General features: G+C 43.9%; 1 protein-coding gene across 3 annotated transcripts in view; it reads left to right on the top strand.

Moving 5' to 3' along the window:
* The first annotated feature begins 994 nt into the window (after positions 1-994).
* The window catches only part of DGKH (diacylglycerol kinase eta), a 159,851-nt gene continuing 145,613 nt past the window's right edge, over positions 995-15,232 (top strand). For all 3 annotated transcript variants that reach the window (XM_039716582.1, XM_039716583.1, XM_039716584.1), the window contains exons 1-2: positions 995-1,315; positions 7,000-7,185. In XM_039716582.1, coding sequence (XP_039572516.1) covers positions 1,259-1,315; positions 7,000-7,185 — 243 coding nt within the window. In that variant the 5' untranslated portion in view covers positions 995-1,258. The remainder of the gene's footprint in view (positions 1,316-6,999; positions 7,186-15,232) is intronic.

Genomic DNA, 15,232 nt, shown 5'->3' on the forward strand with positions numbered 1-15,232 from the left:
GATAACTTGTTGTAATCAAACATGGTAGCTGCAAATTCAAAAGGGCAGGCTGAATGTAGAATGAAGTACACCATTATTTTGGATGGTGACTACACAAATTTTTTTCTCTCTCCTTTTCTAGATTTTCACATATCCCGCTATTCCACAAAAACAGGGAGAAAAAAAATGAGTGAAAGTGTTGAGTTCAAAGGAGATACAACATCCACTTGAAGGGTTTTGATGCTTTGGCTGATGTTCAAGAGGATGCTGGTATCTAGTAAACCGAGAAGGCTGAAGTATACACACTGTGTATTAATAAAAGGTGTAACAGAGGGTAGAGAAATCCTACTGCTCCATCAGGTTGGCATGGTGGCCCCGGAAATTAGGACCCCACTGTGTCAGACATGGCCTACACACCTGTGCTGTCTGTTCCACAGTGGCTCTGCCGCGTCCCAGCTCCCCGGAGTTTGTCTTAACGTGCCCGTGGGACCACCCGGTGCCGCTGCGGGGGAACGAGGCGCTGTTCCACCCTCAATTTAACATCCAAAGGGTGTCAAAAGCCCAGTACTGAGGAGTGGGGTCAGAGGGCTGTCCCAGCACCAGGGCCTTGACCCCGGCCCCTCCTGGCTGGCTCGGGGCAGGGTGATGCGAGAGCAGCGATGCTCCCTCCGGGGCTCCCCGCAACGCCCAGCGGGGCCCGCCGGGGCCGCAGAGCCCGCGCTCCGGGCCCGCTCCGAGGCCGGCGGGGCCGGCCTGGGGCCAGGGGAGGCGGCGTGTCCCCGCGGGGCAGGAGCGGCTCCCGGCGCACCGAGGGGCTTTCTCCCCTCGCCGCGGGCGCATCCTCGCCCGCCGGCCCCGCCGCGACGCCGGCAGCAGGAGCGGCCGTAAACCGGCTTACGCCAAGGCGATTTGCCCGTGATCCGCCGGCTGCCCGGGCGGGAGGGGGCCGGGCGTGCGGGGCGGCCGGGACAGCGCGGCGGGCGGGAGGCGGCGGTGATGTGAGCGGCGCGGCAGCTGCAGGCCGGCTCCCCCGGGAGCCGGGCTGAGCCCGGTGGCCGTGGGAGGGAAAGGAGCCGGGCGGGGAGGGAGGAGGGGGCCTGGACATAGCCGGGGGAGAAAAGGGAGGAGCGGGACCGGGGTGGGGGGAGGACGAGCGGCGCCAGGGAAGCGCTGCCAGCAGGAGCAGCGGCAGCGGCGGGAGGGAGGCGCAGCCCGGCGGACCCAGCTCCGCTGCCCGTCGGCGCTCTCCCCGCGGAGGTTGGGGACCTGCTGTGGGGTGATGGAGGAGCATGGGTACCCTTCCTATAGCGCCCGCAGCCCCGCCTGGGAGGAGCTGGTAGGTACATGCGTGCCTTGCTGTTGCACAGGCGTTTCCAACCCTTTTTCCTGCCTGTATTGTTCAGCCGGGGGGTCGGGCTATCATCCTTATCTGTGCCCTCCAGCCCCCCCTTCCCTTCTTCCGACCCCGCTCCACGCCAGAGCCCTGCCGCCGGCGCTCGTCCCCTCCCCGCGGGGAGCGGGGGGTGGGAGCCTTTCGCCCCCGCCGTGTCTGGCCATTTGCTGACGAGCTCGTCCCTCTGGGAGACGAGGAGTTCATTGCCCTTTCTGAGTTTCACTGTCCGGGTGGAAAGCCTGGGATTAGCACCGAGAGCCTTGCCTTCAACTTTGCCGAGGGGGGTGGGTTGGATGTTGACACCGTTAAACTCCTTCTCTTAGCACCGCAAAAGCAACGTGTCCAAACAGCGTTGGGAGGCAGCTTTCAGAAAGAGACACACACTTTCCCCCCTTTCTTCTTCTGGAGCTTGGCTGCGAATTGCTCCCATCGCAGCGGCGAAGCGGCACAGGGCTGGGGATACCCCGCTGTCACCCAGCCGTGTGGGGAAAGTGTCTTTGGGCCGCTGCGAAGGGAGGGGAGCGCTCAAACTGGCCAGGAGGAAAGCTGAGGCGAGGTGCTTTGCGGTTTGTTTAAGCAACTGGAAGACCCTCCTTCCAACCAAAGGAAATCATGTCACCGGCATCCTCAGCAGGCGATAAAATCAGATTTCCCTTTTCAGGGCAGTCTGGTCCCGCTCCTGGGCTTTTCTCCATTGTGCAAACACACACACACACATCAGGCAGGGAGGGCTAAAAATAGGCTTTGGGTAGCTGCTTGGGAGATTTCAGGCTATCTAAGAGGTCAAGGCTAGGCTGCCTCTGGCCCTGAACTTGGCGAGGCAACATGAAGCATGGACCCGTGCCACTGCTAAGCTCCCCTTTAGATGGCTGTACCATGTTTTGCTAACTCGTTTTGTTGATCCAGGTTTTACTTATAAACCCAGTTTTAAAGAGCAAACGGGCGAGACCCATTCTTTGTGTGGCTTGGTGTGCACACCCTCAGGAAAGCAGCAGCAAAGCCCTGGAGATACCCACAAGGAACTAAGCTCACTCACTTCCTTGTTAGGATTTGTAGCACTCACAAATATATTTTTACTGTCCTAATATTTGTTGTTAAGTTGAACATCCCCCTTCGCTGCCCTCTGCAGTCCTCAAGCCCCAAAACTGTTGCCGGAGATGCAGCTGTGATAGGGAAAACAGCTGTATGTGTGTTCCGGTAACATGGAGCTGACATTGAAAGGATCAGGCAAGGAAAACCCAAGATTTTTGCCTGGAGAGATGAAGACATCGTGGGAGGAAGGCAGCAAAGTCAATTCCTGTGAATGTGTTATCCTATTAAACAGTGACATTTAAATTGCTGCCGTCATCCAAAACTCAGCTGAAACTCAGAAGGCAGATGGATTGCAGCCCCTCTCCGCTTGGAAATGCAGAGTCCTGGCTGAAGCATCCAAGCCCGGTTCCTTCCGTGCACACGGCTTAGATAAACAAGGAGCATATCTTTTTTTTTTCTCCATTTCCCCCTCCCCCAGTAAGGGCCAGGATTTGGGTCATGTCTATAACTTCATTGCTGCATTTGTTAAAGAGTACATCCATGAATGCAGTTTTAAGGTTAACCACTGCACTGATTTCCTTTACAAGACTCTAATTTCAGCTGATCCACTCAATCCTTTACCTGGTAACCTGATGGTAACATACATGATCTTTGTGGCAAGAGCTACATTGTTCTTTCCATCTGCTCATAAGCAGGCTTTTTATGATAATGGGGGCAAAGGGAGATTTAGGTGAAGACCTGAATGATGAAAGGGAAAACATATTATACTCTCTCCCCTGCTCTTAAAACATGAAACAAAGGGCAGTAAGATAGGGAAAACTATTTTTTGCAGGTTTTGTATCTGTGCAAGTTAATAACCTATGTAAATTGCCAGATTATTGAGAAATGCTCTTCCTATAGCCATTCTGAGAAATAAGTTATGGACATTACATGCAGTGACAAGTCCTTTGCTCATCAGGGTTGGATTTGTCTGTGTACTGCTTCAAATTTCTATAAAGTCCTTTCCTTAACTCACACCACACTTTTTAATGGAAAAGCTCTTCCTGAATCCAGCAAGAGTTGTTCAAAACCCCATAATGGAGCTAAGTAAAAGTGACTTAAAATGTAAGGCTCACTCTGCATTCTTGCAAGGGAGGTTTGGTGGCTTTGTAGTACAAATGGGCAAAACACATGACTCACAAAGCTCTGGACACAATTTTCATATTTTATATGAGACCTGAGTCTTGGCTTTACCTTACTTTTCAAATGCATACCTAAGTCCTAACACAGTCACAAAGCATCTGTTTACTTTTATTACCTGCCCTGGTTTGGACCTTTTAACTTCGAAGCACACAACATAGTTTATTAGTTTCCTTAATATTGTAACCTACAGGTTATAGAATTCCCTTGGCTAATCCCAATCCAGACACAAGTGATGTAGTTACCATTAACAGTGGTATGGATACATGTTGTTATATTTTGGCTTCCTCTTTGCTAAGTAAGGAAGTCGAGAAAGAATAGTATCACTAATTCGATCTGCAGAGGGAGTTCAGACAGGCAGATCTGAAATAAACTTGTTCAGAGTGGGGAGTCCAGCTGAAAACCACAGCTATCACTAACCACCAAAATTAAGAAAGATTCAATAAAATCTTTTAAAGATGGTGAATAATGCATTGTTAATCTGACACACTATTGATTCAAATTCCCTCAGAAAAGCTTTCTGAGGTGAAGGATAGAAAAGCATTACCCTTTAGTTTATAGATGCCAAAGTGACTTAGAAAAAAAGATGTGCAAATGTTTGTTACAAAGGGAATGAGTTTTAGGGCTGAAATCCAATAGTGCAGCAATCTGTATTATAAACTATAATCTTCAGTGCAGCTAGAGTGCATGTGTATTTAGATTTTGTTCTATATTGCATATGCATTTTAGTGACACATGTCCTATTGGAACTCAATGTGGTTGAGTTAGAATGTTCTCACAGTGTATATATATGTATGTTAAATGTACACAATATCACAGTGTAAATATGTATGTACTGCATAAAGGGCAGTTTATCAGCTGATATTAATTGCTGTAGCACAAATGATGTCAGTAGAGCTGTTTTTTGTTGTTTGAGTGTTTTCCTTTAAATGAGTATCCTTTCTTTATGCTTTTTAGTCCCTTGCTTCAGTTAGGAAATTTAAGGTCATTACTAAGAAGTGTGAAACTGTTAAGTGAAAGACACAGCACATGCAAATACTGTATGTGTTTTTAATGGCTACACATAGTCCCACATTGCTCAAGAGCTCAACTTGCAGAAGTCTAGTGGTACCATTTGTGCCAGAGTATTTGTAGCTGTGGTCACTGGGCTGAAAGGTGCTATCCAATATTTCTCATATTGAGTCTGACATCGATCACCTGGGAGAAATCCAGCTGCGAGATTAATGGATAGAAGTCAACAACTGCAGACTTTATAGCCCATAACGTCACATAATCCACTATGTACTCCACAGAAACCCATGTTCTCATATTCTTGTTGAAGCGTTCTTGTGGGACATTTCTTATCATTTGCAGACTTAGGTTATTGCTACTAAAATCTACTAAATACTAAAATTAAGTAAACTGAGAGAACATTCCTAGTACTTTTTGGTTTTTTCATACACTCTGCAGTTTACCAAGACATGAGGAAAGAGACTTGCTTGGAAGTAAAAGGCTTCCACAACCACACTTTTGTGTTTGGATAGTCATGAGTGAGGAAGAGCACACTGAGGTAACCCAGGTGAAGATGCATGGTACCCTCTGCATGGTGCAGAAAGTGTGCAGCTAGTAGTGCTGACAGTTGAGCTCTAAAAATGAACAGAAGTTGAAGAATTGTATTTATTCTAACAGTAACTACTACTGTTCAGCCAGCACTATTTAATTCAGTTGAATTAAATGTAGCCAGTCTTGCTTGTGTTCCATTAGAACCAAGTGTTTCTCAAATCACAATTACTATTATGTGCAATATGCTAAGAAACTATATCTTGTTGTCCCCTTGTAATATTCAAAGACATTTACCTTCAAAAGAATTAAGGAATTACAGTGAGACATGTTCTGGCATAATGTGCTGTTCTCTAAATTCACATGGAGAAGAGGAAGAAAGGAGGGTGGAAAGACAGTGTCCATAAACATTGCTTTTACTATCTTTCTTCCTAGCTGTGCCCTAAACTTACGTACTGAGAGCAATGCATACTTGCACCTGCTCAAGTTTGATCCCATGCTTTGAAAAATGGAGAACTCCCTCTCAGGTGAAGAGTGAGATAAGACAGAATTAGTCCTTAGTTTCACAATCATTTTGAGATGAGGTATTAATGATAGGATTTAGGCCTTATTAATATTTTGATAGAGCATGTAGGTAATTTGATCAAAATGCCTTTGAAATAGAACTTAATAGATATTTTGAATTTTTAAATGTTACTTTTGATATTTTTTAAAATATAACCTCCACAACTGGTCCTATGTGGAGGTGGGCAGTAGAATTGTATTGGAAGTATCTGCTGCAGTACACAGAAATAAGCCACAAGAACTCCAAGACTTCATGGAAATATTGCTTTCCCCTATACTACTAGAAATAAAAACCCTAATAAAAGAAATTGGCTGGACTATACAAACTCTGGACTATTTGAAATTCAGACTGTGGCAAGGTGTCTGCAGTGTAGGATAGGTTGTACAGTTGTTTACTTTTCCTCATTAAATGGTTTGTATTTAGGTACTGTGGCATTATATTAGCATGTTAAGAGATGTTATTTCCCTTCCTGGAAATATAAATAGAATTGTGGGAATATAGAAGCCACAAGCATTGATTGCTTTCTTATGCTTAATCCGGTCCATGCAGCTAGGATTTGTGTGTTTTATTTAGTATTGCTGTGATTTAAACACTTATTTTGAACACTGACTACATACAAGCCACAATAATTTCAAAGTCCCACAATTCAGAACATGTGGTGACATTTCAAGATTGTGTGAGCTGCCAGATCTGAGATGAAAAAGGAAAACTGACCCTTGCTTTCCCCACAAGTAAGGGCTGCTCTTTCACAAAGACAACAATGAACAGAACAAGAAGAAAATTAAGCTACTATGAGAAAATAACTGGAAAGCAATAGATACATCTACTAAAACTGTCCAAGGCTTTGGCGCTGATGGATAGTTACCACGGGGGCCGGAGGAATAGCATACAGATAAGGAGCCACTCGCACCAGAAGCTGTCTGTCCCAGTCCCGAAAGACATCCTGCGCTCCCCAGGGAGAGCGGCACAGCCCTCGGCCGGGACAGGGCAAGGTGCGGCACGGCCCCCGCCCGCTTTCGCCGTCCTTGCGCTCGGAGCTCGCCATTCGCCCCCTCCGAGTGTCCCCGGGCGGCACAGCTCCGGTGCCGCGCCCCACCTCGCGGCCACGCCGGGACACTCGGGGAAGCCCTGGCAGGTGCGGGGGCGCCGGGCGCCCTCCCCGCTGCCCGGCCGGACCGGCCCCGGCGCTCACCTGAGGGGAGGGCACGCTCCTGCCGGGGGCGGCCCGCGCGCCGCCTCCTCCTCCTCCCCGGGGAGGGGAGCGGCAGCGGCTGCCCTGGCTGAGCCGGGCTCGTGTGCTTTCTCTCGGTAGGAGTCCGGGAAGATGGCCGGGGCCGAGTCGGGGATGAGCGGCGCCGGGATCCCGCTGCAGCCCCAGCCCCAACCCCCGGCGGCGGCGGCGGGGCCGGCGGACGAGTCGTCGGACAGCGAAGGGGAGCACGAGGGCCCCCAGAAACTCATCCGGAAAGTGTCCACCTCGGGCCAGATCCGCAGCAAGGTAAGGGGGGCAGGAGCCGGCCAGCCCCGCCGCCTTCACGGCCGATTTCTCCATCCCCATCCCAAAGCGGGGCTAACCCGGAGCCGGGGACAGCCGCTGCATCCCGCCCGCATCCCCGGGAGCGGCGGCGGGCAGGCGGGGGGGGTTGTGAGACAACCGTGCCTCTTCCTTCCTTTCCTCTCCCCTCCTCCCCGTCCAGCTGTTGCGTCCACATCTGTCCCCGGCTGGCAGGAAGAGCCCCCCGGGGCTGCGGCGCTCCGCTTGGCCGGAGGGGAAGCTGCCTGCCCCGGCAGCCGCCCTGCCCTGCCGGGCGTCCTGGGTGTGGGGGAAGCGGCGGGCTGCCTCCCTCCCTCCCTCCTTCCCTCCGGCTCCTCTTCCTCGGCGGCGGGCACCGCTGCCGCGGGGATCCCGCCCTGCCACCCTGCGGCGCGGGTGGGCTGGCTCAGCGAGCCCTTCCTCGCCACTTTCCATACCCGCCGCCCACCCTTCTGAGTTCCCCGGCGGTCCCGGGCAGCGCTGCCGTGCGCCCCGCCAGAGCGGCAGGCACCGAGCCCGCGGTGGCACGTCGGGCTCCTCTTCGGGAGCGCCGCCAAGGAGGGAAAGGCGGCTTCCACTTTGAAAGGCACCTCGCAGAAAGAGAAGTAAACTTCTATACATCCTCGCTCGTAGCATTGCATGCGTAAAGCAGCTGTCAAAATTTTAGGTTAATGCAGGTTTTTTTGGCTGTCTCGGGCTGCCGAAGTTGTCCCAGTGGAATTAACTTTTTTCGTGGATGTTGAATTTATTTCATTTCCCCCCCCCCCCCCTTATAAAATCAACAAGCAGGCATTTGAACGCATAAACATAATGAAACAGACTTGCTGTGTAGATCCCATGACTTTCTACAAACCGTGGTCCACAGTCAGTGATGGGCTCTGCACAAAACCCCCTTGGAGGGAGTTTATTGATGCAATGACATGAAGATCAGGGTTTTTCTTGGAAGTGTCTGTTTTGAGGGGCAAAGTGACTACATGCAGGCCTGAACTGATCACACTTAGGGTTTGACTTCTACACAATAGGTCATGTGGTGTTGTTTCCTCTACAGAGCACCCATTAAAGTTAGTTTGTGAAGTCCTGTCCGGTTGGTGCTGTTCTTCCCTTGGGCTTTTGCACCATGCACTACGTGCAAAAGGCCACCTTCAAACAGTGATTGTTAAACAGTAATGTTACTCCGTTATGTGAGGTGGAAAGCAGTTTTGTTCCTGAAACCTCCTAAACAAGATGTGTCATTTCATTTTGTTGCTAAATGTTAATTTTGCATTTACTAATGTTAGGCCTGGTTGAAAGGTTACTAGATTAAATAATATACAACTGTTTTATTGTGTTGGAAAGGTAGTTCTACACAGATTTTCAGCTTTAACACCCTTTTGTGTCTTCAGAACGTTTTAAAAGTTACAGAGCACAATGCCTTTATTAGCTGTACTGGTATTAATGCATTTGAGTGTTTGCTCTCGAAGAGGTTGATACTTGCATGAGGAAAACATGCCTATTATGAATGTTATCGACACAGGTTGGTGAGTTTGAGATCCCAGCCAATTCTTGCCAACTGTTACAGACGGGTGGGATATTCTGTATCTGAAGGTTGTGAATGAATGCTGAGCTGGGATCCCCTGAAGATCTAAGACAGCTCTGCAAGTCTTGCTTTTGCTTATCTTAGCTTCAGTCCCAGTTCTATTTCTGTGAATCAGATATATATAGGAAAAACTGACTGCTGACATAACTGGAGTTAAAATGTTGCTTTACTGGTTGCAATTTACAATAGTATGCAACTCCAAATATAAACATCTTTCTTTCAATTTAATTAAAAGTGATATATCATTGTTAAAGATGAGACCCATGTTAAATAATTCAGTAGCACTTTATTTTATAACTCACAATGCATTATTTAAAAGTAGCTATATTTAGACAGACAACTCCCATTTAGTTTAAGGGTGTTGTATGTTTGCTGTTGTAGTAGTTGGTGATCAGTGGTTACATGAAACCACTACAGCAAGGAACATCAGGGAGCTGCTCTTTTACCCAGCCAGTCCCTTTCATTCAAATTAGATTTGTTAAGCTTCACTTACTTGGTGGATGTGTTTGTAAGCTAAGGTTTTAATTAAATGGATTGAGTTTGTTTTGCATCTAAGAATAGACTTTTGAAAGAACCCAAAGCATGTATATTACATTTATCATTGATGCTTGTGGGCCATTTAGGACTGTGCTATTTTTCTCCAGAGGTTGCTTATTTACTTACTTGAAGCATTTCAGTGATGTGGTATCGATTCCTTAGCTCAGAACTATACCCAAAAGTCTCCACTGATAATTGTTTTTGTTTTACTTAAGGAAGATGTTATTTTTAGATGTTTTGGTACAGTTGATCATTTGTGAAAGCTACCATATGGTGATACTTTGCAGACAGAATCACTCAGGAGTGGATTTTTTTAATGTGTGTATAACAAGATTTAGGAAATATACGTACAAGAACAAACCACCCCTTTTACTAGCACAAACAGAAGCCTAAAAACTTCTAACATCTGTAGTTCTCAAAGGCAGTTTTTACTCTTTGCTCTTTTCTTCCTAAATAAAACCAATTGATTACTTAGCTGAGGGCAGGGGGTGAATAAGAGAATGAGAAGATGCAAAGCAAGAGTATTGTATTGGCAGATGTAATTACACCAAAGTTTATTGCTTGTTTGTGATATGCTAATGATTGGTTCACAGTTCTGTTTAGAAGACTGTTGTCCAATTTTGCCATAGCTTACCCACAGTGGATAGCAACTTCCTTGGCAAGCTGTTAGCTTGATTTCAGTGGAACTACTTTTACAGTCAGTTGCTAAGAAAAACAGGTTGGTGATATGGCTGGACATCATTGTAACTTCTGTTATGGGTGCAGTTTTAGTTTATGCATATCTATCTCTTAAATTTTTAGAATACTTTAAAGCATATCTGTGTCAAAATGTGGCCATTGTTAATTACACCAAAGAGAAAACTTGAAGATCAATATGTGTTTGTGTCTGCCAACTTGAGAAGGAGGGAAGAAGTAGTGGTGTAAAGGACTATTCTTTAGGCCAACATGTTGCTTGTCGCTAGGAACTCTTGGCTAAAGCCTCACACTTGGCTGTAGAGTGACACTGTAGCAAGTAGGTACCTTTAAGGAAATCAGGACCAAAACTGATTCAGACTTCTGTAAAATTAAAGCCAGTATCTTTAAGTGTCATCCTGGAAGGTTTTTGTATCTGTGGAGTTTGTGTTCCATGGAGGAAACACTAGTGAATAAATGGATGACAGGTATGCTGTGAAGTTTGAGCACTTTTGAGCCAAAATCCCTAATGGAAACAACTCTTCGTTTTGTAATGTCTACTCATCTTTCCCCCTCATTTTGGGATACCTAAATATTTAGCACATAAAACATGCCTGGGTAAAAAAAACCAAAAAAACCAAAAACCAAACCAAAACAAAAACCAAAATCAACAAATATTTTAAGAATATATATTTTGGATTTTTGAAAACTTTTTAAAACTGTAGTCAGACAGTTTTGAAGTAGTGTATATGATGATACTGTGTTACAAGCAGGGTTACACTGGAGATTGAAGTAATGGAAAGTTCTCCATGTGTGTGTTAAATTTGGCTTCTTCATTTTTAAAGATGCTGGTTAAGACAGGCAGAGTCAGTGCCTTCCTTAAACAGATGACTTCAGTTCTTGGGGCTACAGCCTGAAAACTGCCTGTCATCAGCTGGCTTCTAGTTGCTTTAAGTTAATCGCTCTAGTGCAAAGCACATTCCTTAAAAAGATGGCCTTTCTTCAGTTCTTTATAGCAGAAACGTGTCGACAAGGGAAAGTTCAAATTAGAGCTCACACTTTTTCTCTTTGAATTCTCCTCACCTTGAGGATCAGAAGATTAATAAATGAAACAATCCCTGGGCACGTGGAGGTATAGTTGTCAGATGAGCACAGTTACAGCTCCCACTCTTGTCTTGAGTACTGTGCAAAAAACTGCGTATGAAGAGTAGCACTTTTATCACTGACCTAGCTTCCTATTTTAATGGCTCCATATCCAGTTAATGCAAAACCTCTGTTGGATATGTGTTTTGCTCTCAAATCTGCATTGAGTAGCTGGCCTCTGTTTATTTTTGCATGAAGCAGACATTCTGGAGCAGAAAGTACAATTTAGGAAATGCAAGAAAATGTGGTGTATTGAGTAAGATAAATACACTTGTAAGGTATGTGGGACAAAGCTTTCTTCCTCTCCTTCACCCCCAGTGGTTTTTGTTAGTAATGAAATTGCTGTAACGTGGGAGATATTCTGAAGCAAGGCTGTGTTATAATTAGTGGAGATAATATAGTGTTGCTTAGTTAAATTGCAAGAGTTGTTACTTGACTTTTCTTATCTGAGTTATTAATATTTTTTGAGGTCTTAAATCATTATGGAGTAATAAAAGTAAATTAATTAAATTCCCCAATGTGGTTTTATTTGCCTTCGCACCAGCCATTTAGGAACTGAGCCTTCAAAAAGTTTCTAACCTTTTCCATATGGTGACATTTGACAGTGCCAAGTCCCAGCAGTCACTTCCTGTTTGTTTCTGGTATACATTTCTCTCGGTTCACCATAGCTTGTTAATTCACCTAATGTAAAGTGCTGTGAGTGATAGCAGTCTTCAAATGCATGAGCATCATTCTTTGCAATGTGATCTGGTTTTCCTTGTTTTAATGGTTCCCAATTTACTCAACTAAATAGTGGTTAAGGAAACGTGATTTTTTATGCACCAGAAGTTCTCAGGAAAATACCATGGTAGCAAAGTTTACCCCACTGGAGATCCTTTATATGCATTAGGATTGTGCGACTCTGCACAGCTTCAAAATGCACTGTGCAGTGGTTCATTCCTTTCTGGTTAAGGAAACGTGATTTTTTTATGCACCAGAAGTTCTCAGGAAAATACCATGGTAGCAAAGTTTACCCCACTGGAGATCCTTTATATGCATTAGGATTGTGCGACTCTGCACAGCTTCAAAATGCACTGTAGTTTGTAATGTATTCTGCAACTGCAGTAATATGAATAGTGTCACTAGCGAGGAAGTGCACAGCAACTGTCCTCAAGTTCTTGGCACCTGCTAGTGTTCACAGAACAGACTGAAGGGTGCTATGGGATATCTGTCTTCAGTATTCGTATTTAACATTATTTTCATTCTGCAATTAAATTTGTGTACTGTATATGCATCCTTACTAAAATATCTCACCACCTTTTTTTTCCCCACAACTGTTGTAAAATCAGGCAAATTTGTTTCTCTCACCACGTCCTGGGGACTTTAACCTATTTTTAAAGTGGAATATTCATTAATGTGTATTCCTGATACATGCAACACACATATGTATGCACAGGGCAATATATTTAAGTTTTGATATGGAGATATATATATATATATATATATAAATATATATAATTCTGTTCTAGAGTATGCCTGGATAAAGCAAACCAGTTTCTAGCATTAAATGGTGTGCAGTATTTGTTGCTTCTCATAATTGCTGTGTGTCTACATAAGCTTTCAAAACAGAGTCCATTAAAGGAAAATTTCAGGCGAAGACATGATAGTTTGGGGAAGCTAAAAATGACTGAACACACTATGTAGAAGTAAGCAGGGTTAGAATGGAAAGAGTTACACTATTTAAGGCACAGTGGTCATTACCACTCCAAATTCTGACACATGTTTGTATAAAACTGAAATGAAATCTGCTAAGGCATTTTAGTGATGCATGTATTGGCAAAGCTTAAATTGCTAGCTAAGTAAAAGAAAGGACGAGCTTGTAACATTTTACAGTAGGTATTTGCAAGCAGGTCTTCAAAGAATGTTGCTTTTGAGGTTTGAGTTTTTTTGTGGTTGTGTTTTTTGGGGTGTTTTTTTTGTTTTTTTTTGTTTTTTTTTCTGGAATCTTTAAAGTATTTTATTTTGTACTGTGAGATAACATGAATTACCCTTTTTTTCCTCCCAGCCAGCTGGGTGAGCTGTGAAGGTGGAAAAAAGATAATCACACTTTCATCTTTAATACAAGATTTTGATTATTTTATGTTTTGTTCCAAGGAGGTGGAGAATGCTTTTCTGCAAAAAAGATTGGGTGAAACACTTTGAGTTTATTTTATACTTTAAGGAGAGTTTCTGTTTTTTAAGAAGCAAAAAAGAGTCTTATTCAAGAATAAATGATAACTGGGAATCCCTTTCTGAGATGCCTTATCTTGCGGACTTCGTGTGCAGAGTCTTGGAGACACAGAACAGCCATGCCAGAGCTCAAGAAAGGACTATTCTATAGCTGGGTCTTTATCCATGTAAGGCTATATAGATCATTTGCAAACATTTTGAATTGTTTCCAGCAGTTACGTCAGAATGCAGGATGCAGCAGTGTTGTATGACTGCTGTATGACTACTGGATGACTAGCTGGACTAGCCAAATTAGTGTGGATATCTAAAGCAGAATACCTAGAATTACAGTGGTTTTGTATTTGAAGTAGTGATTAAAAGAGCAGTCTGTCTGGCTATCACAAAGCCTTTTTCTGGAGGGGACTGGTGAAATTCTCTTGACTAGCTGAAGACAATAAAAGGCAGCTTAGACCAGTGTTGCTCTGGAACACTCAAAAGGCTATACATATATATTTCTTTTAAAACAATGTTCCTCTTATATTCTTTGAACTCTGATCAGCCATACTTCTCGTAAGGGATCTATAGGAGAACATATATAGTTTGTAGACCTCAAAATCTTAGCAAAGCAAGAAGGTAATGTGTGGATTCATTGATGCTCAGAATATGGAGTTTTGGGTATAAAAGAATGCTCTGTAGTCATGCTGTTTTGGCTGTTTTCCTCTGACAGGGATAATTAAGACATAGTTTGATGTCTTGTGAGAGCACTTCAGTAGCTTACTTGCAAAGGAACCACAAGACCAGTATTTTGTTCTGGTTGGCCATTAAATTTTTGAGATTTTTTTATTATTTGCAAAGTAGGGTGAAATGATGTCAACAACTGCTTGAAGTTGTTGACAGCATGCCTAGTTTTGTTTGGTGTTTTTTCAGTCTGATACTTTGGTATCTGAACTTTGCCTTTATTAAGAGAGAGAACCTTTCTTCGACCTTTGTATTTGCCACCTTTTTACATTGCTGTTCTATCCTTTCCCCTCTGGCCTTGAAAAAATCGGTTGCATTTTCCAAAATCTTATAAAAATGTAAACAAGGTACTAAATACGTGTAGTAACCATAACTGTATCATACTAAATTCAAGCCATGACTCTCAGTTTGCTAGCAATGGCACACACACACATAAAAAGGTCTGGCTTGGGGGCATCCATAAATTATATTCTCTATATCATATTGAAAAGAAGCCTCATTCTTTCTTAATGTAAACACTGCATTTATCACTGCAAACAAGCTTAATGCTGATCCAAAATAAATATTTCATTGATATGCTAAAAATAAGAGCACCACATTAGATGCTATTTAAAATGAATTAAGAGATTTATTCTATTACACCATTTGTGCACATACTGAAACACTTCAGTCACCCTGTACACTTCTATGTGACTAATTACTTCTTAAAGTTAAGCTGGTGCTTAAGTGATCATCAGATGTGGGTCATAAAAATTTTGTATACAAAGTCAAATCATAGTTAACTTAAAAAAACTTTTACCATGTAGGAATTCTCATTATATACTGCACAATTAAGAACAAAGAGCAAAAATATTTTTTTAGCTAAGTTTTTTGTTTGAATAATATCCCTGTTTGGGAATATTTCACCACTTAGATACTGAAAGCACATTAACAAAACCTGATCTTGTACTCTTGGGACAGTTAGCATTATTGTAATGAATTCAGCAAGCTTTTACATTTGATGAGAATTTATTTGTTTATTAGATGGGCAGCACGAGATTTATGATGATCTGGACAATTCATTTCCTTGCTTTTAGGCACTTGGGGTTTGCAAATTGTGTGAGATCGCTCTACTTTATTGTCACTTAGCAACCTGAATAGAGTTTTGAAACTGAGTAG

The sequence above is a fragment of the Passer montanus genome, unplaced genomic scaffold, assembly GCF_014805655.1.
Source record: "Passer montanus isolate IOZ18808 unplaced genomic scaffold, ASM1480565v1 scaffold36, whole genome shotgun sequence".
In the NCBI taxonomy this organism is placed as follows: Eukaryota; Metazoa; Chordata; class Aves; order Passeriformes; family Passeridae; genus Passer; species Passer montanus.